We start from the raw sequence: 26966 nt of genomic DNA on the forward strand, positions 1-26966 counted from the left end.
TCATTTATTGTGCAGGGTGGTTTTCTATAGTTTTTCCACTGATGATGGGCAAATGTTCATTCTATCCCAGATTTGTGTTGATTTTCATCAGCCAACATTACCTCATTGTAAAGGAAAACATATACTGAACATCAAAAGAAATATACATTTAAAAAAATGAAATCACATAAAAGTAAGCATTCATGTTTATGTCTTCTATTTAAAAACTTGATTAAAAAATCAGAATTGTGTTTCTTTTGCTGTTCAGTATACCCGGTATGTTATTTTATATTAATCTTAAAGGTTTTATTCTTTATATCTAGTAGTTTTTACCTTAGTGTGTGTGTGTAACCTCAGGGTCAACTGACCGCACGGAGCAGATCAAGGGTCTGTGTACTGTACCCAAAAGGGCCATGGATGTGATGAGTGGGGAGGTGAACCGACTTCTCTGCCTCGTCAACAATGCCATCATACCCACACCATACATTGTTCCGAGGAAGGTATGTTGTCAGCTTTCTTAGCAACAGGGTTCTGAGTCAGAATACACTACTAGTATGTCATGACAATCAGATTTTCAGATAGGCTTGGTATTTGTTATATACTTGCAATAATCCAACTAAAGTTGAATTGCTTGTCTACGAATATCCATGAAGAAATAATTAAGCCCCAGTAGTATGACAATACTGCATGGAATTACCCTTTGTAACTTGTTGTGTTCTAGCTATATCATGATGGGGACATCAGAAATTGACCTAATATATTGTTTTCATGTGTAGAATCAAACCCCAACCTCTGTTGTGATGAGCAAATGCTGTAACTATCAGGCTACCACACTGCCTATGTATGTCATTACAGGTGTCATGACATACGTATCAACTCCACAGCTGAGCATGATTCACACATGCACAACATCTCCCATGTTTAAACTGAGAAATATATCTCTATCACTCTTATCGGATTATGCAACATGTGACTATATTTAGGCAGCTGACAAACATGTTAATTTAAAGTTACCTGAAGCACCGTTGAAGATTTTCTATTTTCAAATTAGACAGGACTCATTTTTGTGAAAATATGTTGAATGCCCGAGAAAACTTTCATTACTGAATGTGGATAGGACGTAAATACTCAGTTGCATACAATGTTTCCTCAGTCTTTGACCTCTTCCAGTCAAATCAAACCTCTCCCAGTCAATTTCACACCTCTCCCAGTCAAGGTTCAACCTCTCCCAGTCAAGGTCAAACAAACCCATTTGAATCATTTGATCAGTCATTGGTGGTGGACTTTCTAATCAGTCAGTGATCATGGATACTGTTTGGTCTGTGACAGTATGGTAATGTGAGTGTCATTTTTGCTTCCAGTCATACAGAGACTACCATGAAGACCTCTACCCGCTGACTCCGTCCATGGAGCCTTCCATGTCAGCAGACCAGTGGTTCTCTGGACAAAACGACAAGGTGTGTGGTATCCATAGAAACTTCACTATTTGTAGATAACATTTAGCCTCATTCTGGTATGTTCACAATACCTGCTGCTGTACATCGTGATTTCTGAAGCTATAGGAAGTGTTATCTCAGCCTTTTCTGAAATTATACAGTCATTGGGTGAGCTTCAACTCTAGATTGTCAGTCAAATGTTTCCATGGACAAATATCTAACAGGGATCCACTTAGGGCCTGGTCCTAATGTAATGGGGTGAGTGATGATGATTTTAAGAGGGTTACTCATTTCTGTGGAGGTAGGGGTCATCAGTTTTGTACACATGTACTAGGGGTGTCCTTGATTTTGTACATGACATGCAGGGCGGTGGGGTGGGGGTGGGGTGGGGGGCATTTACTATGCACATAAATTATAGGGAGGTAGGGGGTGGCTGTCATTCACATTGTACATGCTTCTCTACAAAATACTATCATCACCCCATGGAGCAATTAATAGTGAATGGTCCCTTACCTGACTATGGATGTGTTGGCAGATGGCATCTTTATTTCAAATGATGAGCATGATAAAGATATTATCAAATGTTATGGATGTTAACTTTATGGACTCAACCTGTCCCGCCACTAAGTACAAAGGAGTGATCTGTTGAATACTGCTGAAATAACCATAGTGAGTCAGCCTTGAATTTTAAATCTAATAATCCACTTCTTGAAACTTGAAGATGTTGCTATCCTTGTTGCGTATTTTACATAAGACTGTCTCTGTATCACAGTTATCGCTTATCAGTCTCGACCCATCTAAGAAGCAGAACGTCTTCAACCGCCGAGCTGTTCTATTGACTGGTGGTGGTTCTGCCCCAGCCACAACCAGCTCTTCACCAGCACCACAGATAACCAATGGGAGTCCATCCTCTAAAGAAAACTCCCCAGTAAGGCAATGATGAGAAGAATGCTTTGTCTATTTGAATTAGTAATTTGAAGTTATATTCTGTCTACATTGATACAGTGATAGTTGTTTAGATTCAACAATGTCTTTTTGCATTTTAAGTTTCAAAAGCTTAAGTCACAGTTTGATTCATGGAAGTGTTAAAGGTTTTTAGACAATTAGAAGAGTTATGGTTATTTGTACACTTAATGGCCTTTCTGTATACAACCTTAGTTCTAAATTGCTAAGCAAGCTGCTTTGAATTAAATGTTCAGATTAATACGCTTTTTGAATATTTGTAAATGTTTTTTGTCCTTTTCAGCAGCCCAAACCGGTCATTACAAAGCCAAAACCCATATCAGAAAAGCCTAAGCCTTCCCCAGAAAAAGCTCGACCAACTACCCCACCCAAGCAGGCTGAACAGAGAATACCATCCCCAGAACGCAAGAAAGAGGAGGAAGATGTGCAAGGGGCAGACAACTCTGGCAGATCATCTCCTCTGGCTGCTGCAGCAGCATTAGAACAACCATCAGAAAATGCTGAACCCCCTAAACCAGTTAAAGTGTTTACAGGTTTGTGAAACAGTTCCCATGATTGGGGACATAATTGTTCTTAAAAAGTTGCTCAGATGATGATGTCAAAGACAGTTTCCTAATGTCTGTGATGGCACCACAACATCCCCTTTGTGGCAGGATCTGTATTGGGAAATCTGAGAAATATCAGAGTAATGATCACTTATTAGCAAACAAAGGCAGTGACATAGCCTAGTAGTTACAACATTCATATATCATTTCAAAGACTCAGGTTTAGTTTCTAAGGGTACAGTGTGTGAAGCCCATTTCTGGTGTCCCCAGCCATGATATTACTGTAATATTGTTAAAAGCAAAGTAGAACCATACTCACAACTAGCAAACGAAAAAACTTGCCTTTTGTTCAGTGATATGCATCAACCTGTCCACAGGCATCCGTGCGTCCAAGTTCCGACACTTGAAAGGCCAGATTCTACACAAGAGTCGTCACATCGACAACTTGCGCAATGTCAGCACAACTGTGCCGGGAGAGAGTGACATGTTTGCTGCCAACACACAGCGCTGTGCAGTGCCGCTGGAGGGACCTGGTGGGCTCATCATGATCCTGGAGGTGAGGCAGGGGGAAGTTTATTCCTACAAGACAGTCTGCTATATCCTTCTTTCTTATCCTTCGGTCCTGTACAAGGGAACAATGTGTGAAACCCATTTCCGGTGTACCTTGTTGGGATTTTGCTTGAATATTGTTAAAAGTGGCCTGAAACCATACACCCACTTGCAGAGTTGTGACCCTTGCTTTAAAGGATTGATCAGATTCACACTTCTCGTTGATATTGCTGGAATATTGCTTTAAATGTTGGAAAGGATCCTCTGACAGTCAGAATTGGATGTGACTGAAACACTGTTGAAACATGAACACAGTCATACTTCTCTACCTACTCTGCTGTTTGACAAAAAGATAGTTGTCCTGAGATGCTATTAGTGGATTGTATGTTCCCACTGAAACATGATTTTTGTTTAGCTGGATAACCCCAGGCGCCTTCCAGACTCGGGGAACCCTGCCCTCCAGAACGGAAGCAAGGTGATGGATTTCTCATGGGACCCATTTGATAACCACAGGCTGGCAGTAGGTAAGAGTTATCCAGCCTTGAAAGATGGTATGATGAAACATGATAGTATGTATTCCCTATGATTCTTCTCTGGCTGGTAACTACCATATGAAAAGTTTGGAAAATATCTGAGGTGTCTATATTTAGCACAATATATTTTACTTACAATCTGGAAACCGTTAAATAATAGAAGTCTTGATCTAAACATATAAAGAGAATGTCTTTTGGTTTACATAAACTTAGGCAATAAATTGTCTCAAAGGTGAGTTTCTGGCTGTCATATTTTTCACTTGTTCTTTGACCTTTTGTACTGTTTGTAGCTGGTATTGATTGATGTGTAATTACTTGGGGTCACTATTGAGGGGGAAACAACTATTGCCATTAAATATCTGTTGCTACATGCTATTGCGTCCAGCTACTGCAATAGTGCTTTTCCAACCTTGAATTGTCTCATCCAAAGTTATTTCCCAAAAGAATGGGTAGTTTAAATCAAATGCAAAAAAAAGCCTGTTTTAATAATCGTCAAGAAAGTTTTAAAAAAAATACTCAATGCAGCTGCTAGTTTGCATGGGTGGATAACTCTAATCAAAGCGAACGAATCTGGAACTTCCTGTATTTTGGAAGTCAGTAACTAAACTATTGATAGTCACACATACTATCGATGCATCAATAGCTTTTCTTTTCTGCCATTGATTAATTGCTATTGGAGACTCAGTAATTGCAATCCATTGATAAATCGATGCATCATTACAGTTCAAATAATTGCAGCGTACCACCTGCATCGTTAGTGACAGAACAATTTTTTATGTCATTTTCTTGTGATCTCATAGTGGTCTGATTTTGATATAATTTCAACTCACTATATCCATAAACCCTTTGAATCTCAAATAACATTATTACCAAGTTTTAAATTGGCAGGAGTAGAGGGCTTCTCTCGGTAAACTTTTAAACTTTCTCTTTCAGCATGTGATGATGCTAAGATCAGAATATGGACCATTCCTGAAAATGGTGTCACAGAAAACATGACGGAGGTGGATATGAACCTTCGAGGTGAACTTTAATGTTTGGTTTAGTAATGAACACAATATAGTTTTTGTATTAAGAGTGTTATATTCTGAGTGGAATAAAGAGTTGAATAAAGTCTATTTTATGACTATATGAATGGATGAAAGCACCATTTTAAATCAAGCCTGTAATTAAATGTTTTGTTTTTAAGGCCACATGGAGAAGATTTACTTTGTACGTTTTCACCCCTTGGCACGAGACATCTTAGTGTCAGCATCATACGACATGACAGTTCGCATCTGGGATCTGGCAGATGGGTCTGAGGTCATGCAGCTAGAGGGACACACTGACGCGGTGAGGGGAGGGGCAGACGGGAGTAGGGAAGGGGAGTCATGCGTTTGAGCTGCTATACTACATGTAACCACATGTTGGCTTAAACCAACATCATCATTTTTAGGTTGAGTTTCAGGTCAGTTTTTACACCATTAAAATACTATTTCTGAGACAATCTGCTTGACGGTGCTTCAGTGTATGGTACTTTTACTTTGCATAACATTCCACAGCTTTCAAATTCCAAATTCTGTTCATGTTCTTAAAATCTAGACTGGTACATCTTGTGAAACTAACCACAGGCAAACTGCAAATGGAGTTGTGCAGCGTACAGAATATGACCAGTCTTCTTATATACGACTGAAGCGAGCAAAGATTGGCACCATACTTTCCTCGCTTTGGACCGAAAAATATTTTTCATGGTGGCTGTATAATAAAATATAACCACCATCATAGGTACACTCCCATTTCCTCACTTGGTTGTGCTGTCAGATTTCTTACAGCATGTTTAATAATTACTCACGTGAAATGTTTTATTCAACATTTTAAGCGCCACTCCTGGTATCCAGATCGTTCTTTGCCTCCATTACCCCTTCCGTCTTCCGGTTGAACAGAGTGACGGAACAAGAATAAGCAGAAAATAAAAAGAAATACCATATTGCCTAATTTTATCATGAACCTGTTGGAATTTATTTGTCTTATCTGTTGTCTCTATTGTTAGAATTTTTAACATTTATTCTACATAAAAACACTTTTGGCTTAATGGGCCAATGAAGCAGGGGAGGTAACTGCAAGTATTCCATATGGAATAATACCCTCCTGTTCCTTCACTCCTTTGAACCGGAAGCTGGAAGGGGGAATGGAGGCGAAGAACGGTCTGATATACCATGTGTTGTGCTTAAAATGTTGAATAGAAAATGTTTCACGTGAGTAATTGTTCAACATAGGGTTGGAGATGTGAGAACACAGCCCAGTGAAGAAATGGGTGTATACCTTTGATGGTGGTGATATTTTATTTTGACATGAAAACTATTTTTCAAACTGAAGCAAGGAAAGTATGTTGCCAACCTTGTCATTTTCTCTATGCTGCACAACCCCATTTGTGCTACAGTTTGCCTGTGAGCTCATTGCTACAAAGAAAACACAGCATGTTTTATCTCCTAGTTCATTCAGGTTGCACTACAGTTGTATTTGATGTGTTGTGTTTGATTGTCAGGTGTTTTGCTTTGCGTGGAGTCCAGACGGAGATCTTTGTGCCACAGTTTGCAAGGATGGAAAAGTCCGGGTGTTTGATCCCAGGAAGAGCTCACAGCCACTCAGAGTGAGTTGGCAGATTATGAAACTAGACTATAATCTCTCATCTTGCCTTGCTTAATATCTTTCCTCTAAGTATTTTGAGCTGTGAGCATGTAGATATTTTGTATGAATGGCACAATCAAATTCATACTATTAAAGGGAACCTGCATATATTGTCAGATTCAGTTCACTAGCTAACTGATTCAAGAGTTTCATCTTTCCTGCTAATATGGAAGATTGATGTTGTTTGTGTTTGGAAGACTGATGTTATTTGTGTTTGGAAGACTGATGTTGTTTGTGTTTGGAAGACTGATGTTAATTGTGTTTGGAAGACTGATGTTATTTGTGTTTGGAAGACTGATGTTGTTTGTGTTTGGAAGACTGATGTTATTTGTGTTTGGAAGATTGATGTTATTTGTGTTTGGAAGACTGATGTTATTTGTGTTTGCATGCAGGAAGGTCCAGGACCAGCTGGGAGCCGAGGTGCGAGGGTGACGTGGGCACTTGGAGGGAAATATTTGTTTGTGTCTGGCTTTGACAGGTAACTATGGTAATGGGTTTGAGAAGATATTCTGTGTTGAGTAGGATTCTTTGTTGGATCTTGATTGAAAAAGTTTTACTCTTCATGCAGGCTGCACACAGGGTAGATATCGCATGTCAGTTTTCACTATTTTTGAACATATTGTGAAGTAACAATGGAGAGTTGTGAAGAATGGAAATATGTATATATGTATTTTCATCTCTCTAAACATCTGTGGTTCCAAGACATGTTTATTGAAGGTGATTTAATCGATCCGGTTGTTGAATTCTGTGACTCTGTTGCTTGATCATTTTGTATGACCCAGACTATTGATAACTGGCCACTGTCATACGAAACGTTGCCGCATTAAATAACAAGCAACCTGAACAAGAACAAGCTAGACGCAAAATGTGCTTCTGACCTGAACATCCGCTTGCACCTTTCAGTGAGAATGTTTGACAGTAGGACATGAAGATGTTATGACACAGGAAATAATCCTCTTCCAGAAACAGTGTGAGAGAAGTTATCCTGTATGATGCAGCTGACCTGTCCAAACCACTTGCACAGGAGAACCTTGACATCTCACCAGCCATTCGCATCCCCTTCTATGATGAGGACAGCTCTGTTGTCTTCCTGCAAGGCCGGGTATGAACTTCAGCTTCTTGAAAACATTTTGCAGTTTTGCTTCACAAGCCCAGCATTACTTCAGGTTTTTCTCGAACATCAGGTTTATGTTATGATTAAATTCTGTTGTGTGTGGTCAAATTTATTGGTTTATAATTTTGTTTCATGTTTTCAGGGAGATCGTCAGGTGCATGCCTATGAGATCAGCGAGGAGGAGCCTCATCTCTTTCCATTGTCTGGGTTCACCACACCTAACCAATCACAAGCCTTGTCTTTCATGCCCAAAATTAGCTGTGATCCTAGAATTGTTGAGTTTGCCTTTGCTTGGCGCCTCACAAAGTCGACCATTGAACCAGTGTCTTTCACCGTTCCAAGAGTAAAGGTATGCCCTCACTGTTGATGAATGTGTGGCAGCAATCTCCTTGCATGTCACTGTTATCTCATCACCTAGTCATATCTCACTGTTATCTCATCATCTATTCGACTCATGAAGATCTGGGGATCTTCAGCAACCCATGCTTGCCACAAAGGCGACTATGCATGTCGTAAGAAACAACTAATGGGATCAGGTGTCAGGGTTGCTGACTTGGTTGACACACGTCAGTGGTTCCCAGTTGCACAGATTGATGCTTATGCTGTTGATCACTGGATTGTCTGGTCCAGACTTGAGTATTTACAGATAGCCACCATATAGCTGGAATATTGCTGAGAGCAGTGTAGAACTAAATTCACTCACTTACTCATCATCTATTCATATCTCACTGTTATTTCATCACCTAGTCATATTTCACTGTTCTCTCATCGCCTAGTCATATCTCACTGTTACCTTGTCACCTAGTCATATCTCATGGTTATCTCACTACTTAATAATATCTCACCACATAATAATATCTCTGTGTTATCCCATCACCCTAGTTATATCTGACTGTCATCTCACCACTTAGTCATACCTCACTGTTATCTAAATGCCTAACCATATCTGACTGTTATCTCATCATCTTGTCATATTTCAATGTTACCTCATCCCACTGTCATATATCACTGTTATCATATCACCTTGTCATATCTCACTGGTATCTTATCACCTTGTCATATCTTGTCATATATACATGTATTTGTTATGTTTCTCCAGATGGAGTATTTCCAAGACGATCTGTTTCCTGATACGCGGGTGACATGGGAACCAGTCATGACCAGTTCTGAGTGGTTTGCTGGATCCACCAAGAAGCAGTCAAGAGTCAGTATGAGACCAGCTGACATGAAACCATGTGAGTCACTGTGCAGCAAGTCAACAACAAGTTGTTTCAAAGGCATTTAGAAGTTGGTGGAATCAAACTAAATATGCTTTATTGTTCAACTTCTTTATTATACAAGGTCACAACATTTCGAGACAGTTCCTAGTCTCTTCTTCAGGTGAAGAATAGACTAGGAACTGTCTCGAAACACATGCATATTTAGTTTAAGTCAACAACAGTTATATGAGGTATCCTGTTAAAGTGACCTCATAGCAATGAGATCAGGGGTAATGTGGTTTTACAATAATAAGCATGTTTCACGTATATAAGGTCCGATGTAATGAGATGTCTGTGTTTCAGTGAGTGAGGCCCCAGTTGAGGCACCCAAGGCCCGGAAGTTTGAGAGTTACAATGCCAGCACATACAAATCTGATGATCAGAAGAAGGAAGAGGTGAGGAGTGATTTGTCATCATGAAAGGGGTGCACTACTGGATCAATACTAGTTCACCATCTACCCATGAAGATGCGGGTTAGAATTGATCTTCAGTAACCCCTGCTTGTCATAAGAGAAATGGGATTAGGTGGTCAGACTTGTTGACTTGGTTGGCACATGTCATTGTATTCCATTTGTATAGGTTGATACTCAAGCTATTGATCACTAGATTGTCTGGTCCAGACTCAGTTGTGCCATACAGACACTGCCATGTACCTGGAATATTGCTGTGTGTGATGTAATACTAAAGTCACTCATTCACCCCATATCACATTCTTCAGTCTCCCCTGTTTTACTGGGCTGCCAGTGGTTGGTGGAGTGAGCGTGTGTTGTGACATAAGTGTTCTACAACTTTACAACCAGCTTACAACCTTGAGTGCAATTTATGCAGCTCTTCTGTGATATTCCCTGCCATGATGTTGCTGGGTTATCACTGGAAGTGTGGTATCACCATACACGTTGACACTAAGTGCCCATGGTTATCGCAGGAAGTGTGGTATCACCATACACGTTGACACTAAGTGCCCATGGTTATCGCAGGAAGTGTGGTATCACCATACACGTTGACACTAAGTGCCCATGGTTATCGCAGGAAGTGTGGTATCACCATACACAATGTCACTAAGTGCCCATGGTTATCGCAGGAAGTGTGGTATCACCATACACATTGACACTAAGTGCCCATGGTTATCGCAGGAAGTGTGGTATCACCATACACATTGACACTAAGTGCCCATGGTTATCGCAGGAAGTGTGGTATCACCATACACACTGACACTAAGTGCCCATGGTTATTGTAGGAAGTGTGGTATCACCATACGCGTTGACACTAAGTGCCCATGGTCATCACTGGAAGTGTGGTACCACCATACACATTGACACGAAGTGCCCATGGTTATCACTGGAAGTGTGGTACCACCATACACAAAGACACTAAGTGCCCATGGTTATCACTGGAAGTGTGGTACCACCATACACAATGACACGAAGTGCCCATGGTTATCACTGGAAGTGTGGTACCACCATACACAATGACACGAAGTGCCCATGGTTATCACTGGAAGTGTGGTACCACCATACACAAAGACACTAAGTGCCCATGGTTATCGCTGGAAGTGTGGTACCACCATACACATTGACACTAAGTGTGGTTGTATCGGCTCTAACAGTCATGAACATCCATTGTACTGTCAAATAACTGCTACATTGTCCCGCCCGTGTTTGCAGCTGCTGAGTGCTATGGACAAGAAACTGGGCCTGAAGGACACCCCTATGCCCCAGGACCTGGCTGAGGGAGTAGACGACGATGAATGGGTCAGTAACATTCTTGTTCACAGACTTTGATGGAAATGGAAATATTTCTCTTTTAATTAATTATTTATAATTATCAAGTCAGTTGAAATACCTGCTGGTTTAAGGTGAAGCTCTTACTGAATGTCTTCACTCAATGTTGACGTTGTCTGTATTTCTTGTTCACAGGATGACTGATGAAGATGTGAAACTAGAACATGCAAGTATCGGCATCACTACAGTGTTCATAGAGACTGTGGTCAGCGTTCAGTGTGTACATAGTTTTGTGTGTAGATTAAGGGGAAAACAAACATATTTTTGTACAGATGTGAAATATGACCATGTGAATGCTGTTGTTTGGGACTGTTCAAAAGTTATGGCTTGGGAGATGATGATCATTTTTGTGGAGAAGCATGTACAATATGAATGACACCCCCTAAAATGTATGTACAATGACACCCTTCAGTACATGTGTAAAAAACTGATGAACCCTCTACCTCCCCAGAAGGAAATGGGTGATATGACCCTCCTTAAATTCATCATCATCTCCCAGCCATAAATTATGAATGGTTCCTGAACATAAGTTTTTAGCATGGTGGTTGCAAAGTAATTTCAATGATGATGTATGCTTGTAAATATGTTGGCTCGAAAACAAGGATCACAAGAATTGCAGACAATAGCATCACATGTTAATATGGTATGGTTTGAGAAAATAAAACATGTTTTTTGTTAATTGATAAAAGAGATAATACTGACAGAGCATCTAGTGAAGGCTTGTAGGTGTTCCTTCTACCTCCCAAGTGAAATCTAAACTGTCATGTGCAATGTCTCTCTATTTTTCTTGCCGTTGTTTTTGTTCAACATTCCTGGAAGCTACCTCTTGACAGATGTTCAGAAACATTTCCATGGAAACCTTTAACCTGGGTGTCTCAATCTTGTCATTCCTCCTAATGATCACACATAATCAGGATTGTCAATGGAATATTGTCCTAGTAGTCATGATGACAAACTTCTACTTCACAACAAAAATACTTTCCTCAAGTTATTATTCTGAGAAATTTGTCACATGATATATATTTTATGACACTACATTTATCGATATTGCATTTTTGTTACACTTTATTGCAGGCAGCCGTTTTGAAGTTCTAATTTTGAAGGTTTTAGGTTTTGAATATAGTTTTGTTAGTAACCGTAAACACCCTTCTGTGATCCACATGCATTGTAAAGCTTACTGGTACTTCAAAATCACCGTTCTCAAGTTTGTCAAGTACATTCTGTACCATGTACCAGATTCATATATTTTTTTGTCTGTATATATATTCATATTAAAGTATACACCATAAAAAATGGATGACATCACAAAAATGTTGCGTGTTAGAGAATGTTGTTTATATTCAGGGCTCGATTTAAGCATTTGGAAGTTGCATTTGTGCAACCTGAAACTGTAAAGAGCAACCCCATGTTTATCCCAACTTGCACTCGATGCATGTTAGTATTTTGCTGTTCAAAGAACTCAGGCTTTAGCTGGAAAACAGAATGATAAGGAACTGTCTTGGAGCGGTGACTCTGATGACTACACAGACATGGACTGTTACTCTTCTGTACTGTCATAAAATTTGATATTTGAAGCAAGATAAAGTGATCTTATCAGACACAGAAAAAAAATTGGTTTTATGGCGTTCAAAATCAATACCAAAGCTCATGTATTATAATTTTATGTTGAGCAGTAGGTTCAGCCAGTTTCTATCTAGTAAAGTGAGGCTATTATTAACAATTTTGCACCAGATGCTAGTAGGTTTCATTTCCTTATGTCGAGCCCTGAATGTTTCTATAACTATAAAACACTCCCTGACATATAACATGTCCCATCTAAGTGAGATATCTAGTCCGTCGGCATGTGAAATGCTTTGAGAAAACATTGTGGTTTGTATACAAAACCATATGGATTTGAAGCAATAGCAGAAAGGGTACAATTCAATGTGAGTGCAGTTAGGTCACTTGTAGGTCTTTGTCAACAAGAAAAAGCTTTTAGTGTCAAATTTCATACATAATAGTCATTTCTTATATTTTTCTGTTGAAGGAAATTTGTTTCAATAAATATAGAGATGGTTCCATTGATTTGAATATGACATCAAGAATCCTGAGGAAAGGTCAGCATTTGAACCCATGTTTTTTTCCTTTTGTATTTTCAAGTTACTCATGTGTTCAATATCCCTAACCTATTTTGTCCAGTATATGTCATATTCCATGAACATGTTCATGGAGGTCAAGTGTCTTGCTGTTTTGATAATGCTGGATGGATCTCCCTCTTGAGTTACAGGATGATGTCACACATGAAGTGTTTGCTTTTATAGTGCAATATCTTGTCACAGAATGTTTACATGCTAAGTGTCATATAGAGGCCAGGCCATATTGTTCTCTTGTTTTACAGTTTTACAGTACCATTCAGTCATTCGTAAGTTTTAAGACAATCGTTTTTACTGAAAAAAAAAAATCACTGACTTTGACAATTTGTACATTTTATTTGTTTTTATGTAATTGTGACATCTGACTATGTTTTAACAAAGAAATTGTGAAACAAGACACCCAAACTGGTCCAGTCTAAACACTGTACACCGAAATTAGCAGTTTTAGTATTGTTAACATTTAGGGACACTTAGTAGTGTCCAGTTTGTTTTTTGTGACTTGTAGTTAATGTGAACTATTTGAGAGTTTTTCCTGATTTTTGTGAGCAGTATTACCATATTTTTGTTTGCATTCAGGTATTGTTAGAAAGTAGTCAGACGTTTCAGTGCCCATTTTCTTGACATTCATTTGCATATACACTTGTTGTTTTTATGCATTTTCCATGTTTCCCTTGATTCATGTCCATGTGCTCAACATACTGTGGTCCTGCTTATAGTTAATATTGTCAGGAACGAGGAGGTCAGTTCTTTGAATTTTCTGTTATTACATTATCTGACCATAGTCTGCAAGTAGACTAATTAAAATTTGCACTCCCTTTTACAGTACCAAGGTGCACACTTTTTGTCAACGATCCACCTCCACTTGCAGTGATTTCTACAGGTTGTTCAGCTTGACCTGGTGGAGTTAACTTCATGAAATAGGGGAGCTCGCTGCCTAAAAGCCTGAATAGGAAACATTAAACCATCTGCAGCTAATTGTTTAAAGAAAGTTAGCGTATTTCTCGACACTGAGATGTCAAACGCTGACCTTGTCTCAGCTGTTCGGACATGTTAATAATCACCTGACAAAGGCGCATCCCTTCACAATCATAGACCCAAGCAGTTGTGACATGATCAGGTCAAGCTGAACGACCTGTACCATACTTGTCATGTTAGGTGTCTGATCCAATAAGCATCCCTCTACTAACCACCTTCTTCTCCAGTCTGTATGTAATCTTTATTAGTGCTTCTTACCTAGTCAAACTTTACAGGATAGTCCATATTTTGTTGTGGCCATCACAGATATATTTATAAAAAACTGCAGTTAATGCTTGGTAACTATATGGTCACTACCAACAGTCTCTGAATAGAAATATTACTATATGGTTTCAAAAGCCTTTTACATAACATTTCTCCATGAAAGGGAACGTGGTATATGTTAATGTATATATAGTTTGCTGTGCTGCAGCTAGCATTGTTACAGTACATTGTCAACACTGAGTCAGGCAGACTAGTGCTTTACTACCAGGTCATGATACCAACATATGGGGCTGTGATGACAGAGAACATGGTCACCCAGTCCCATTTAGTCAACACTTACAAGCATGGGACCAAATCTGTAGAGACAGACATGGCCTCTAGTCTCTTGAGCTCAAACAGTCCTTGGATGGGTGGCCCTGTTTGGCAGTTTGACTCCTGAGAGTTTCTAGGACGTCGGTCCTGCCCCACAACGAAGCACATGTGAAACATGTGGTCTCACCTTAGGCAAGTGAGTTTGTTCAAGAATTGCCTCTGTCCACCCAGCAGAAAATCGGTACCTGGTGAGATAAAGTCATGTGACTATAACCTTCTAGCTCCTAACAGGCTGCTTGGGCTATCTGGGGTAATAATAATGATGTTCAGTGTATGCGCTTAGAGCATGTCCCTTAGTGATGTGGATGAGGCGCCATATAAGTACTCTTATTATTATTATTATTATTATTATAAGAAAGCGTTAGGTGTTGTTTAACACCTTAAAAAGTTCCCAATATGAGACAGGAAACTACTGCATATGTTTGTGAAAGCATCTTGCATTTACTTTGTACAACACCTTGATAATGTGCCTGTTTGACTGGGCTTGTTGCAAGATAGACAAATCAGTACTTAACACGGTTACAATGATCAATCTCACATAACTCTTACTGGTAGTCTTTGTAAAAATAATGCTGAACAAGGTGGATGAAGATATGAATTCTGGGACATATTCCGTTAACCAGTCCTAGAGCCCATGTACTAACCTTTCACGCATCATGGAATACAAGCATCATAATGAGATATGTTGCAGACTTGTTTTTGTTTTGATTTTCTAGAAAGTTGTATAGTCTTGAATAGAATAGGATAGAATATAGTGGATTCAGTCTGTTATACTGGATTGTCCACCAAACCTACATCAAGTTCACATTTTGACAAGATAAATAGATTTGGCAAAAAAAGAAAGTACTTTCGTTTTACACTGCTTTTAGCAATATTCCAGCAATATCATGATGTGGGATGGGGGGACACCAGAAATTGACTTATTGTACCAATGTGGGGAATTGAACCCTGGTCTTCAGCAGGACAAGATCACTGCCCCTAGTATTCCATAAATTGTATAAGCAGCAACGCATTTTGACATTAACAACAGGAAGGACAGTATCTGGACAAGGCAATCCAGTGATTAACAGCATGACTATCAATCTATGCAGCTGGGATGCAATGACGTGTCATCCAAGTCAGTGAGTCTGACCTGCCGATTGTGTCAGCAGCCTCTTACGACAATCACAGGTTGGTGAAGATCAATTTTAACCTGGGACATTGCCATCAATGGTCTACTACTGCAGGACCTATCACAAAGAAGTCCCAAGAATTTTCTATAAAAGTAGAAATTGTGAAACTGACAAGCACATCCAATACCACACAAAATGCATAACATTGCTAATCTTGTATGGAGAAGCAATTATGACTCAACACACTGAAGGAAATAATTAAAATCAACTTTAATTCTTTATGTGTACATTTATTTTATACATTTACCTGAATAAATAACACATTGTAAACCAACAGAGCATTTGAAACAGCTCAGTAGCAATATTTTTCATCTTACACATTTTTCATCGTGCTAAATTTCAATTTGATTTTCAGTCATAGGAAACACTTGATGAAAATTTCACCTTGATGTTTCTTCTTCAGCTTCAACAGTCCAAGCCACCAGCAAGTGACTGACTCAACAACTAACAATGGCCTTTCTTCATCTACTACCAACAATTTTGACCTAAACATTTATGTTATGCAGCAAAGAGATCTCCTACTCCACTTTTAGCAAGTGACATGTATTTGGCAAATTGTACGAGGAACAGTGTTCGAAAATATTACTCCGAATATTGTATTGAACTGGTTGTAAATACAGTATTCATATAAGAGGAAATAAATAAATACTAAAATTGACCAACACCGTGCATTAATCTGAAGTCCGCAGCCATGGTGGGCAAGTATATAACACTTGGCCATGTTGGTGTTAGCATTAACAAACAATATAAAGAAACAAAGGGAGAATATGCTTAGTGGAAAATTCAGAACAGACATCGATGAGTTAAATACCGGACTTGACAATATTCCAGTGATACCATGGTTTGTCGTCTTTACACTGGAGGGAAACCAGAAACGAAATAGGTGTTAGATGTATACCACTTTGGTTAAATACCTATAGGTGCCACATGGTGCTGTCCAACCCAAGAACATGAATGCAGTGTACTGGGATTCAATCAGTGAGCATGCCATTTTGATGCCTTACACCGCTGTCAATCCAAACTTAGAAAACAGAGAAAAAAAAATTGCAGTGATATAAAAATACTGGCAGTGAGTCCATGGCTACAAAAAGTTTATGTGACAGATTGTTAAGTCTAATTTGCAAAATTGGATGACAAATACATGAAGTGATGTTAATTCATATTTAAATTTTTTCAATATATGTATTTCTGTAAAAAGAACAATGATTTCTGATAAACAATCATGTGATCTGGTTAAAAAAGGCCATATTTACTGATGTGATTTCACATTAACAATGAAACCACTACATTACTCAGTGTGGTTTGGTGTAACAATTATAACATTCACGACATAGACAGTATGTCAGTGTTTATAATCACACAACACATTACCTGACATCAAGTATCATGGTAATAACAGATGAAGACTGTCACAGTCACATCTGTCAATCTCGGAAATTGACAAACATAATAAATATCATAACAAATGAAGTTTGTTTTACTCAAATATCTTACACTAAAACTTAACAGAAAAAGGCAACTTTAGACATTTGCAATTAAATGTAAACATTTCACCCAATACGTCATAATTCCACCTCCCGATTCCGTATTGTCGGAATCACGTGAGATGTGCGCATGCGCTGAATCATCAGTTGTGCGTGCATTGTTTCAACAGTCAACATACTCATTATTAGTAGGACAAAACGAGAAATTGTGTTCAGAGAATGTGGAGGCTACAATAAAAACGCTTGATAGCCTTGGCTTCACGCTTCACCCTATGAAATCTGTTTTAAAACCAACTCAATCCATTACATACTTGGGTTTTGTCATAGACAGTACCTCCATGACAGTTACTTTAACTGATGAAAAGATCTCCACAATGAAAAATATGTGTAGAGACATGATTAAAAGAAGATCAATATCCATTAGAGACATGGCAATTCTCATAGGGAAAATGAATGCCAGCTCCATGGGTGTGGAATACGCACCTCTGCATTTCAAACACCTAGAGATTGCGAAAAATGAAGCCCTTAAGCAAGCAAAAGGTAACTATGATGGGCCATTAACACTAGATAAACTATGTGTATCTGACCTTCACTGGTGGATAGACAATGTGGACAAATACCCAGTTTCTCTTGAACGAGCTCAGCCAACCATTGTAGTGAAATCTGACGCCTCTAAATCAGGATGGGGGGGAGTATGTGGAGAGACAAGTGCTGGGGGGCAGTGGAACAGTGCAGAGAGCAATATGCATATCAACTGTTTAGAACTCGAGGCTGCAGGCCGTGTACTGAAATCCCTCTGCTCAACTTCGCAACATGCATATCAGACTTCTATTGGATAATACTACAGCAGTAGCATATATTGACCATATGGGTGGTACTAAGCTAGATTGCAACAACATCGCAAGAGAAATATGGCTGTGGTGTATAGAGAGAAAACTATGGATCTCCGCAGCCCATGTGCCAGGGGTGTGCAATATGGAAGCTGATTGGTACTCTAGAAACAATTCAGACGACAAGGAATGGCAATTAGATGTGTGTGTGTTCAATAAGCTGACATCTCTGTTTGGAACACCAGATATAGACTTATTTGCATCAAAATCAAACCATCAGCTACAACGCTATGTGTCGTGGTACCCTGATCCATCTGCATCAGCCATTGATGCTTTTTCCTTATGTTGGGGTGACTTATACAGCTATATTTTCTGTCCCTTTAGCATCATCGGAGTTGTCCTCAAGAAAATTCAGGAGGAGCAGGCAGACGCGCTGATGATAGTACCGCTGTGGACGACGCAACCCTGGTTCACCAAGCTGCTGCAATCATTGACAGACTGTCCCAGATTGCTACCCAAGTCACCTCAGCTTCTAAAACTCACATACAGAAAAGATGTGCTCCACCCACTTCACAAGAAGCTTCAACTCGCAGCCGTGAAACTATCAGGGAAGCTCTCCAACGTGAAAGTTTTTCAAAGCCAGTTGAGGACATCATATTGCAGTCATGGCAAAATTCGACCCACCAACAGTATGGGAGTTATCTCCAAAAATGGATGCAATTTTGCAATGAACAAAATGCTGATACCTTTTCACCATCTCTCCAACAATGTTTAGAGTTTCTTGCTAGCCTGTACAAGAAAGGACTCGGCTATTCAGCTATAAACACAGCTAGATCAGCTCTATCAACAATAGTGACCGTTCAAAACATACCATTAGGACAACACCCGATTGTGACACGGTTCATGAAAGGAGTGTACAATCTAAGACCAGCATTGCCTCGAAACAAGGTGACATGGGATGTCAGCATTGTCATCGGCTTTCTCAAATCATTTGAGCCTGAGTCACTTCAACAGTTGTCAATGAAACTGGCAACACTACTATTACTGCTGACAGGGCAGAGAACTCAGGCTTTGCATATGATAGATCAAAGAAATGTTGAAATAACAGACAATTGTGTGAAAATTAGATTTGGTGATCTCCTGAAACAGTCCAGGCCAGGATATCACCAAGAAGAACTGACCATACCCAGTTATCCTGACAAAAAACTGTGTCTAGTTACCCTACTTAGACTGTATTTGTGTCGCACTGAACCTATCCGCGGAAATGAAACCGCCCTTTTCATATCCACTGTGAAACCTTATCACAGAGTTTCAAAGGACACAATTGCTAGATGGGTAAAAATGACTTTAACCAAAGCAGGTATAAACATGCGCATTTTTACCCCTCACAGTATCCGGTCAGCATCTACAACTAAAGCTTCAATGAAAGTCCCATTAAGTACCATTCTCAATACTGCTGGATGGAGTAGCCAATGTACATTTGCCAAATTCTATAAAAAACCTATATCCAACAGACATCAGTTCAGTGAAGCTGTCATGGCATAATATTCTATGATCTTAGACTAGTCTAGCTTAGATGAGTATTAGCTGAATCAGATTTTCGTCGACATGTTTGACATCTTACAAACAATTTGTGCCTTACATAAAAGGTTTGACAATTATTTCCACATTTGTCTTTATTTTCTTTCCATTCAAGAAATACGTTTCCTTCTCTAAATATCTCACGTGATTCCGACAATACGGAATCGGAAGGTGGAATTAGCAAATTAAACGAGACTTACCTGTAAGGTGAAGTTTGATTATAATTCCACCGACCGATGAAGTATTGAGGGATTACGTGCCCTCCACTCCCAACCCTTCTCTACTGGAAACATATTTCTCACCTTTAAAGACTGATGATTCAGCGCATGCGCACATCTCACGTAATCCCTCAATACTTCATCGGTCGGTGGAATTATAATCAAACTTCACCTTACAGGTAAGTCTCGTTTAATTTGCTAATTTTACAACCTAAGGGAACTTCTTATAAGTGTCATGTACAAAAAGAAAAATGAAGTTGACAATCAATGGCCTTGACAGTTCATTATGGTTTAAAAATGTGTGTCCAAACTTTTGAGTCTACTAGCTGGAGATTTGTTAGAGTTATTAAAATATGGACAGTTATTCTCTGAACATACAAGAATGATCTGAACTCTGCTAAACACAGGCCACAGACCGCAGTAGGGACAAAGTGACTAGATAAAGCAGTTTAACAACACTTTTGCAGCTCAATCACCCTAACAACTACTTTGATCCACCACATCAACCATCAGTCCATCTTATTCTTAGTTACATTTACAAAATACAATAGTTAAAAAAGCCAACAGATATCTAACTCAAGAATGTGTTTCAGTAGGTACAATCTACCCAGTAGCAACTTAGAAGACTGCCTCACTGGGTCAACACTTTAACGGTAAATTAGCTATCGATGATGGTGTCAGTTGTGTAGGTCTCTGTGTAGATGATGGGTTGCCATGGACACTGAGTGAAAGATGACATATGAGAATGAGATTTTCTGAGACTATTTGGAGATCCCAAGTCATTGATGACCTACACGGTCCCGGGGTATCAACCGCAGCTCAGAGCCATGCTTCAGGAACACGTTACCTGCAAATAAAGGTTACTATCAAATGGAGGACTGTAACATATGGTAAGGTCAAAATTTATGGCTCGGAGGGATCATTGTTATGGAGAAGCATGCCAAATGTAAATGACACCCCCAACTCCCCCCTATAAACAATGGGTGACGCCCTCTCAAAATTAAAAAACAAAACAAAAAAACCCCCCAAAAAACACAAAAAAACAAACATCGCAGACCCCACTAGCCATTACTTATAAACAATCCTTAAGATAATACAAATAAAGTCTTAATCCGAGATAACACTGAAATACGATAAAAGCTCATCCAGGACTGTTTAGCCATTAAGTGGCTTTTGTTTCTCTCAGAAAGGCAGACAGGTATATCTTAAACACAAACTTAACAGCAGTTATGAATGTTTTGAGGAAACAGCTGATTGAGGAGAAAACTGTATTAGAGGTTGCCATCAAAGAATTCCCTCAGCCAGAAGCAATCATATGTTTCCTTGGATCACAAAACTACTGTTAGGCCACCTTTTTCAGTGTAATTTTCATGATAAATATGCTTGATATCTACTCTAGCATGTTTTTGCCATGGATGGGGGACCTTGGAAGCTAATAACATTCTGCTAATATTCTGTATGCTATCAGCAGTTTATATTCTATGGTAGCCTTATTTGACTTCTTTCAGCTACCATAAGCTGGCTGTGCATAAGCACCCCTGCTGAGATACATTGGGGATAACCACGAGAACAGAATTATGTCCCTCGTGCATGCCAGGAACCTGTGATCGTAGCTCAAATCCCAGTTCTCCCCAATAATGTTTTGTTAGTTTGTTTGCATTTTACACCATATTCATTGGGTTCTCAAACTCCTGAGGTTAGCATCACCTTGGGCTTTCCTAAGGAAGGTGACAAAGAACACTGCTCAAAGAAGCATCAAGCCAAACCTGCAGAACACTATCTCTGGGTTTTACCATGACTTACAAACGTGGGGTCCATGGACCCCATCAACAAATGTTACAGGTTCTTGTTGGTAATACAAGTGACCTGTAATGGTGTAGTAATGGATACATTGAAATAATTACTTCAGAGCCGGGAAAGAATCAGTAGACAGTGGTCATGACTGATGGGTGAAATAACACACAGATAAGTACTCATGATGCATGATGGGCATTTCTGTGTGATTCTTTGGAGGCTGGAATTTCGATTTCTGTGTGCATTCTCTACTTTAGTTCTTTTTGGATGCACATTTGGGCATTGCCAAAACCCTTCTCTCAGTGTAATGTATGTAGACAAGCATACCAAAGCTGACCTTTTTTGCCTGAAGATGAATAAATCATTTCTAAAACTAAGCAATGTTCAAGGCAGCAGACCTGTGATGGTCATGGGGTAGAACAGGCCTTCAGCAACCCATGCTTGCCATAAAAGGCGACTAACTGGATCCGGTGGTTAGGCTTGCTGACTTGGTTGACACGTCATCGGTTCACTGACTCACTCACAACAACTATTGTACCTAATGATTTGCATCATATTCCCATGCCTCTCCCAGTGTTCTAGCTTCAGTTCTACCTGCACAACAGTTAAGACAGAGTGTTTTATAACATGGATCAGGTTTGTTGATTTCAACTTCATGAGTAGATGGAATTGGTTAGTCATGTGAAATACTGAGCAGACGTCTCTTCAGGACATCTTTGAAAGGCATTTAGAAGTTGTAAAGAAGAAGGAAAACCAACTTCCAAGGATAGTCAACTTCTTTATTGCAAAGAGTGTGATGTTTTTGGTGTAAGCACTAACACCATTATCACTCAAACTTATTGAAATAATGAAGTTGACTATCCTTTGAACTCTGTTTTCCCTTGCCTCTTCAGAAGCCATGCTCAGGTTTTGAAGGGTTCTGGGTCAGTAACATACAGTGTGCGAAACAATTTTCAAACTTTGCTAACCAGTCATGCTAGCTATGCCTGAAAGCTACCAGCCCACAAATTGCTAATATGATGAATGTTTGTAACAGAAAATTTAAAAGTGCATTGTAGCTTAATAAATAAGTTGGAGAGAGTGATCTATTTACAAAATGACCCCACGAAAATTCACTAGCCAGTCTGGCCGGTGAGTGTGGAGATTTACTGGCCCAACTGGATTTATACTAGTCACGGCTTACCAGGCCAGAGGCTATTTTGCACACTGGAAACTGATAAAAACACAGGATCATGGAGGATGGGTGTGAGTGAATGAGTTTATCTTTATGTTTTATGCCACTTTTAGCAATATTACAGCAATATGACAGTGAGGGATGCCAGAATAGAACCTGGGGGGTTGGCTTGGTGAGTGAACGCTTCTATCACTAGGCTACCCCACTGCCCTGAGGAAGCACAGAACTGGTTCAAGTTTTCTAACTATCAGCCATTACACATACCTGCACTCTGTGCGGGGTTGATGCCTATTCCGTCATTAGTAATAATAGCGCTGGTAGGGGCAGGAACCTTGAACTGAAACAACCATATCAATATTAGCAGGCTTGACGCTAGAATGGAAATTTATCATTGTTAACTTCCAATCACATGCATACTTAAGACTTCAAAACCAAATAAAATGCTACAACACCAGCATCCTGTATACATAAAAAGATGTTCTGTTGTGGTCAGAATTTCTTCACTCATCAATCATTTGAGCTTGTTTCTAACAAGTGGGGCCAATTCTCATGCCTGGTAGACCGAAACCTAACAGTTGACACTCTATCCTCTTCACAACAATTAGCGAAAATAGTAATCTACATATTATGGTTTCCCGATCATTAGCCCTTTTCTCATGTGTATGGAATGCAATGTGAAGCGTTTCTGAAAAACCCCAGTAGTAATGGCATGCTCCTGCAGTTGAGTATTACAGATAAATGACCTCACCTCTTCTGCAGCAAACTTCAACACTGCTGTAAATGGTGTTGCTTCTGGTACACTTAAACTGCAAGAAAAATATGTTAGAAAAATAAAAAATGATTTCATCATGTTCATATTACAAGGCTAAAAACTGCCACTATGGTAATAAGTGATTGACAATGTTCAAAGATCAATAAAGAAAGCAAGGTACAGTCAAACCATGTTGTGTTGAATACCCAGCTGTCTTGAACTCAACATCTTGTCCCTGCTACTTCATTCTACATTTAAAAGCCATACACAATGACACATACTCAGAATTGTCACACTGAATGCATTGAATTTTGGGTAGAGGACTACAATTTTCTACATTTCTGTGTTGAAATAATGTGATCAAAAGCACCCAAAACGTGTATTATGTTATTATGTATATTACATGTGCAAGCTGACTCTTGTAATAAGGATGAGGGATGAAGTTTGTCAGCATTTGTATCATTATCGCAGTAATTTAGTGTAAACTAATTTTCTGCCATCATGATCACAGTGACTGTGAGTTTGAATATCACTGAGTCAACTTATGACTGGGTAAGAGTTTCTCATGTTCCCCCATCTCCAATAATATTTATTCATTGATATATCCTAGAATTATTAACAAAACTTAACACAACAGTTACTAAGGGACTCACAAAAATAAGTAAAAGTCCCCAAATTAAGTGTAATATATAGGGTTGAACTCCTTAGTGTTACATCTGTTAATATGCAGAAGAAAGAATATGGGGGAACAGAAGGAACTCTTTCCTTTGACTGCATGGTCTCGACTGCTGGGCATTTAAAGGGGCACTGATGCTGAGCGAATAATGTTTCTCGCCAACTGTCTAATTACGAAACCAAACCGCAAATTGGTCAGCGCCCGCTCCTTCGACCGTGACGTACAAAAGAACTGGGCTCCTGTCCATATTAGCAGAATTTCTTCACCTAAACAGTCAGGAGGCCGAATGCCCATCATATGCCATTTGTTTAAAAATATCCATGGTATTCCTTGTCTGATAGTAACCAAATATCCCAGCAGTGTAGTTCTGTTCGGATGCTTGGATGGTATAGTTACTGATCCAATTTGATCCTATTTCTGTGTTTTTAACCTCGATATTTAATCATGTTACATGAAAATATGATGTCTACAGGCACTTAGCAAGCCATTTGTTTCAGTATGGAAGATTGCAAAGCTTTATATTTAGGTAGTTTTGAGTGTTGGTTCAGCTGTGATAGCAAATATCATACGTAAATTTTGGTAGCTATGGTAGCTACGATGGTTTATTATTTATGATAATAAAAACACACAGTTGATTTATTTGAATTTGTAAACAAAAAATGATGATTTTGCCTTTGGTAGAGAAATCTGAAAATTTTCTTACGTAAAAAAACCCTTATTTCACCTATTTACCCAAGTACACAGCAAATGCCTGTGTGTATTCCTTATGTAACGAAATTCCGTTGGTATCCTCAAAACAGTTTCGGCCCATAAGTGTTTTCAGGCTGCATGCGACACAGAGATTACATCTTCCTTGCTGTAACTCGCGTTTGATGGTGTAAACCTACATGTGTTATTTGTCATCATTCTCTGGATGGTCAATTAATGAATTTGTAACAGGTATAATTAGTAGTAACACCACTTCGGTTACTCAACAAAGGTTCCCATTTGGCATTTCTCCTGTCTGGAGTAAATACTCAACATTATAAATTAAGGTCTGTAATGGCAAATATATTGTATGGTATGTAATATGTGCATGTAAGTGATGCAAGAGGGTTTATCAGCTGAGTTACAAAAACAAACATCGATCAAAGGATTAACTGATAACACACTGACTGATTAATTACTTTTATCTTCTGGCAGATTTGTCAAAAGGCAGTGAGTGTAGATGACTACACCCTGTCGTAAAGTGTGAGTGCAAAAACAACATCCTCCCTTCAAAGAATTAACCACCCTTGCGTTGATTGATTGCTCATTATTGGTTAACTAAATTAATTAGAATAGCGCACATCATACAATTAGTTGCCAGGTGTGCTATCTTGGGAGACCAATGAGATGTTTGTCTGGTTTTCACCAACAACGACGTGAAACGATATGTTACTTTTTCGCAAATTAGACAGTTGTAAGACACGCGACACAGAGCAGGATTATGTACCAGCTGCAGATGAATGGAATACAATTTCTTTTACGTGGATATTGATGGATACATTCCTGAACAAGGTAGTAGCCTGACATTGTTGCTATAAAATTAGTCTGTTTTACATTCATTATTTGCATTTTGTTTTAATCTATTTGTTGTAGCATTCAGCAGAATCTATATGACAGAAAACACACACTAGATCGTGTATGTGTGTGAAATAGGATCCTCACTGGCAATCTATACAATGTATAAATGTTGCTGTTATGTTAGAAATTTACTATAAGTATAAGCAGATCGCATGTTCTTTTATTAATTTTCAGAATCATATAAATATGACAATAAACTAATTAGGGTTATGAGACAAAATATAGAGACGTACATTGGCTTCGTTATTTTTCCGTCCTAATTGTTTTTTACCATTTCTACCACTGGCAGATGATTAACCTTCAAAGTGTTTCATTTGTTTTCTTAATACATTTGTAATGAAGTAAAAATGACTTCACCTAAGTTGATCTGTCTATATTTAAACTATCAATTGCGCTTACGGACTGCGCAGCAAAGGTCACGAACCAGTCACGAATTCTGGGATATCATCCGGGTACTCACGGGAGAAAAACAATAACAAAAGTTTACACCAGTCCACGGAAATTGCTCCCCATCAGTGCCCCTTTAACACTGTGTCAACAACTGATATTTACACATTCACAAATGGGTTGCCATATGTTGCAACAGTATTGGATTATTGTTTCATCAAATAGATAAATACTACAACTGTTTCTTTTATATCAATGACGGACATGCATTAGAAGAATAATACTGAATGAATATTTCGGCGAAACATACTTATGATCCTCACACAAATCTATTTTAATGTGATCGAAAATAGGACGTATGTGAACATTGGTTCACGTGCGGTGATATACTCACACTTTGTATGGCAATTTGGGGTCCGATGTGAGAGTGATCTTGAACGTTACCTTCGACCTGGAACGACACAAGGTGGAATGTAGAAAAGATATCAAGTGTACACAGCTTTACGGGAATAAACAAACACCAAACATACTCACATCTTGACAGCAGCCGACTGAGACACGACACCTTGCAATACCGGAAGTAGTCGTCCAACCCGGAAGAAGCCCGGGGTTACATATTGTGGAATACAAAGACAAAGAAAAAATACTTTTTGTAGCATCTAGGAAGCATTGCTTTGTAAAGCCAACGCACTGAAACAGATTTTCAAAAAAACAAACTTAGAATGAAA

The 26966-nt window shown here is 39.0% G+C and overlaps 2 protein-coding genes across 3 annotated transcripts in view; one reads left to right on the forward strand and one right to left on the reverse strand.

Moving 5' to 3' along the window:
- LOC137274117 (coronin-7-like) overlaps positions 1–15249 on the forward strand; it is a 40877-nt gene extending 25628 nt beyond the window's left edge. The window contains exons 12-27 of one of the 2 annotated variants that reach the window (XM_067807118.1): positions 337–479; positions 1341–1436; positions 2188–2343; positions 2662–2911; positions 3301–3479; positions 3888–3996; positions 4939–5025; positions 5192–5334; positions 6527–6631; positions 7062–7147; positions 7633–7771; positions 7926–8132; positions 8883–9018; positions 9346–9437; positions 10707–10793; positions 10959–15249. In XM_067807118.1, coding sequence (XP_067663219.1) covers positions 337–479; positions 1341–1436; positions 2188–2343; positions 2662–2911; positions 3301–3479; positions 3888–3996; positions 4939–5025; positions 5192–5334; positions 6527–6631; positions 7062–7147; positions 7633–7771; positions 7926–8132; positions 8883–9018; positions 9346–9437; positions 10707–10793; positions 10959–10967 — 2024 coding nt within the window. In that variant the 3' untranslated portion in view covers positions 10968–15249. The remainder of the gene's footprint in view (positions 1–336; positions 480–1340; positions 1437–2187; positions 2344–2661; positions 2912–3300; positions 3480–3887; positions 3997–4938; positions 5026–5191; positions 5335–6526; positions 6632–7061; positions 7148–7632; positions 7772–7925; positions 8133–8882; positions 9019–9345; positions 9438–10706; positions 10794–10958) is intronic. The other variant, XM_067807119.1, reaches the window with a different exon arrangement.
- Positions 15250–15929: 680 nt separating this feature from the next.
- LOC137272779 (ubiquitin-fold modifier 1) lies at positions 15930–26825 on the reverse strand. The gene is made up of 6 exons (XM_067805170.1): positions 26773–26825; positions 26633–26689; positions 23568–23625; positions 23084–23156; positions 20060–20698; positions 15930–17312 (listed from the first exon to the last, which is right to left on the reverse strand). Coding segments are annotated over exons 1-5 (258 nt in total). The 5' UTR covers positions 26775–26825; the 3' UTR covers positions 15930–17312; positions 20060–20630.
- Positions 26826–26966: the final 141 nt, after the last annotated feature.

This window comes from Haliotis asinina, chromosome 2 (genome assembly GCF_037392515.1).
Source record: "Haliotis asinina isolate JCU_RB_2024 chromosome 2, JCU_Hal_asi_v2, whole genome shotgun sequence".
NCBI lineage: Eukaryota > Metazoa > Mollusca > Gastropoda > Lepetellida > Haliotidae > Haliotis > Haliotis asinina.

Bases quoted from the DNA above. Each gene is read 5' to 3' on its own strand.
- LOC137272779 (XM_067805170.1), bottom strand. The intron at 23,626-26,632 runs GTGAGTATATCA...TTTTTCTTGCAG, and splicing joins CCCAAATTGCCATACAAAGT to TTTAAGTGTACCAGAAGCAA. The intron at 20,699-23,083 runs GTATGTGTAATG...CTTTATTTGCAG, and splicing joins CAACCCCGCACAGAGTGCAG to GTAACGTGTTCCTGAAGCAT.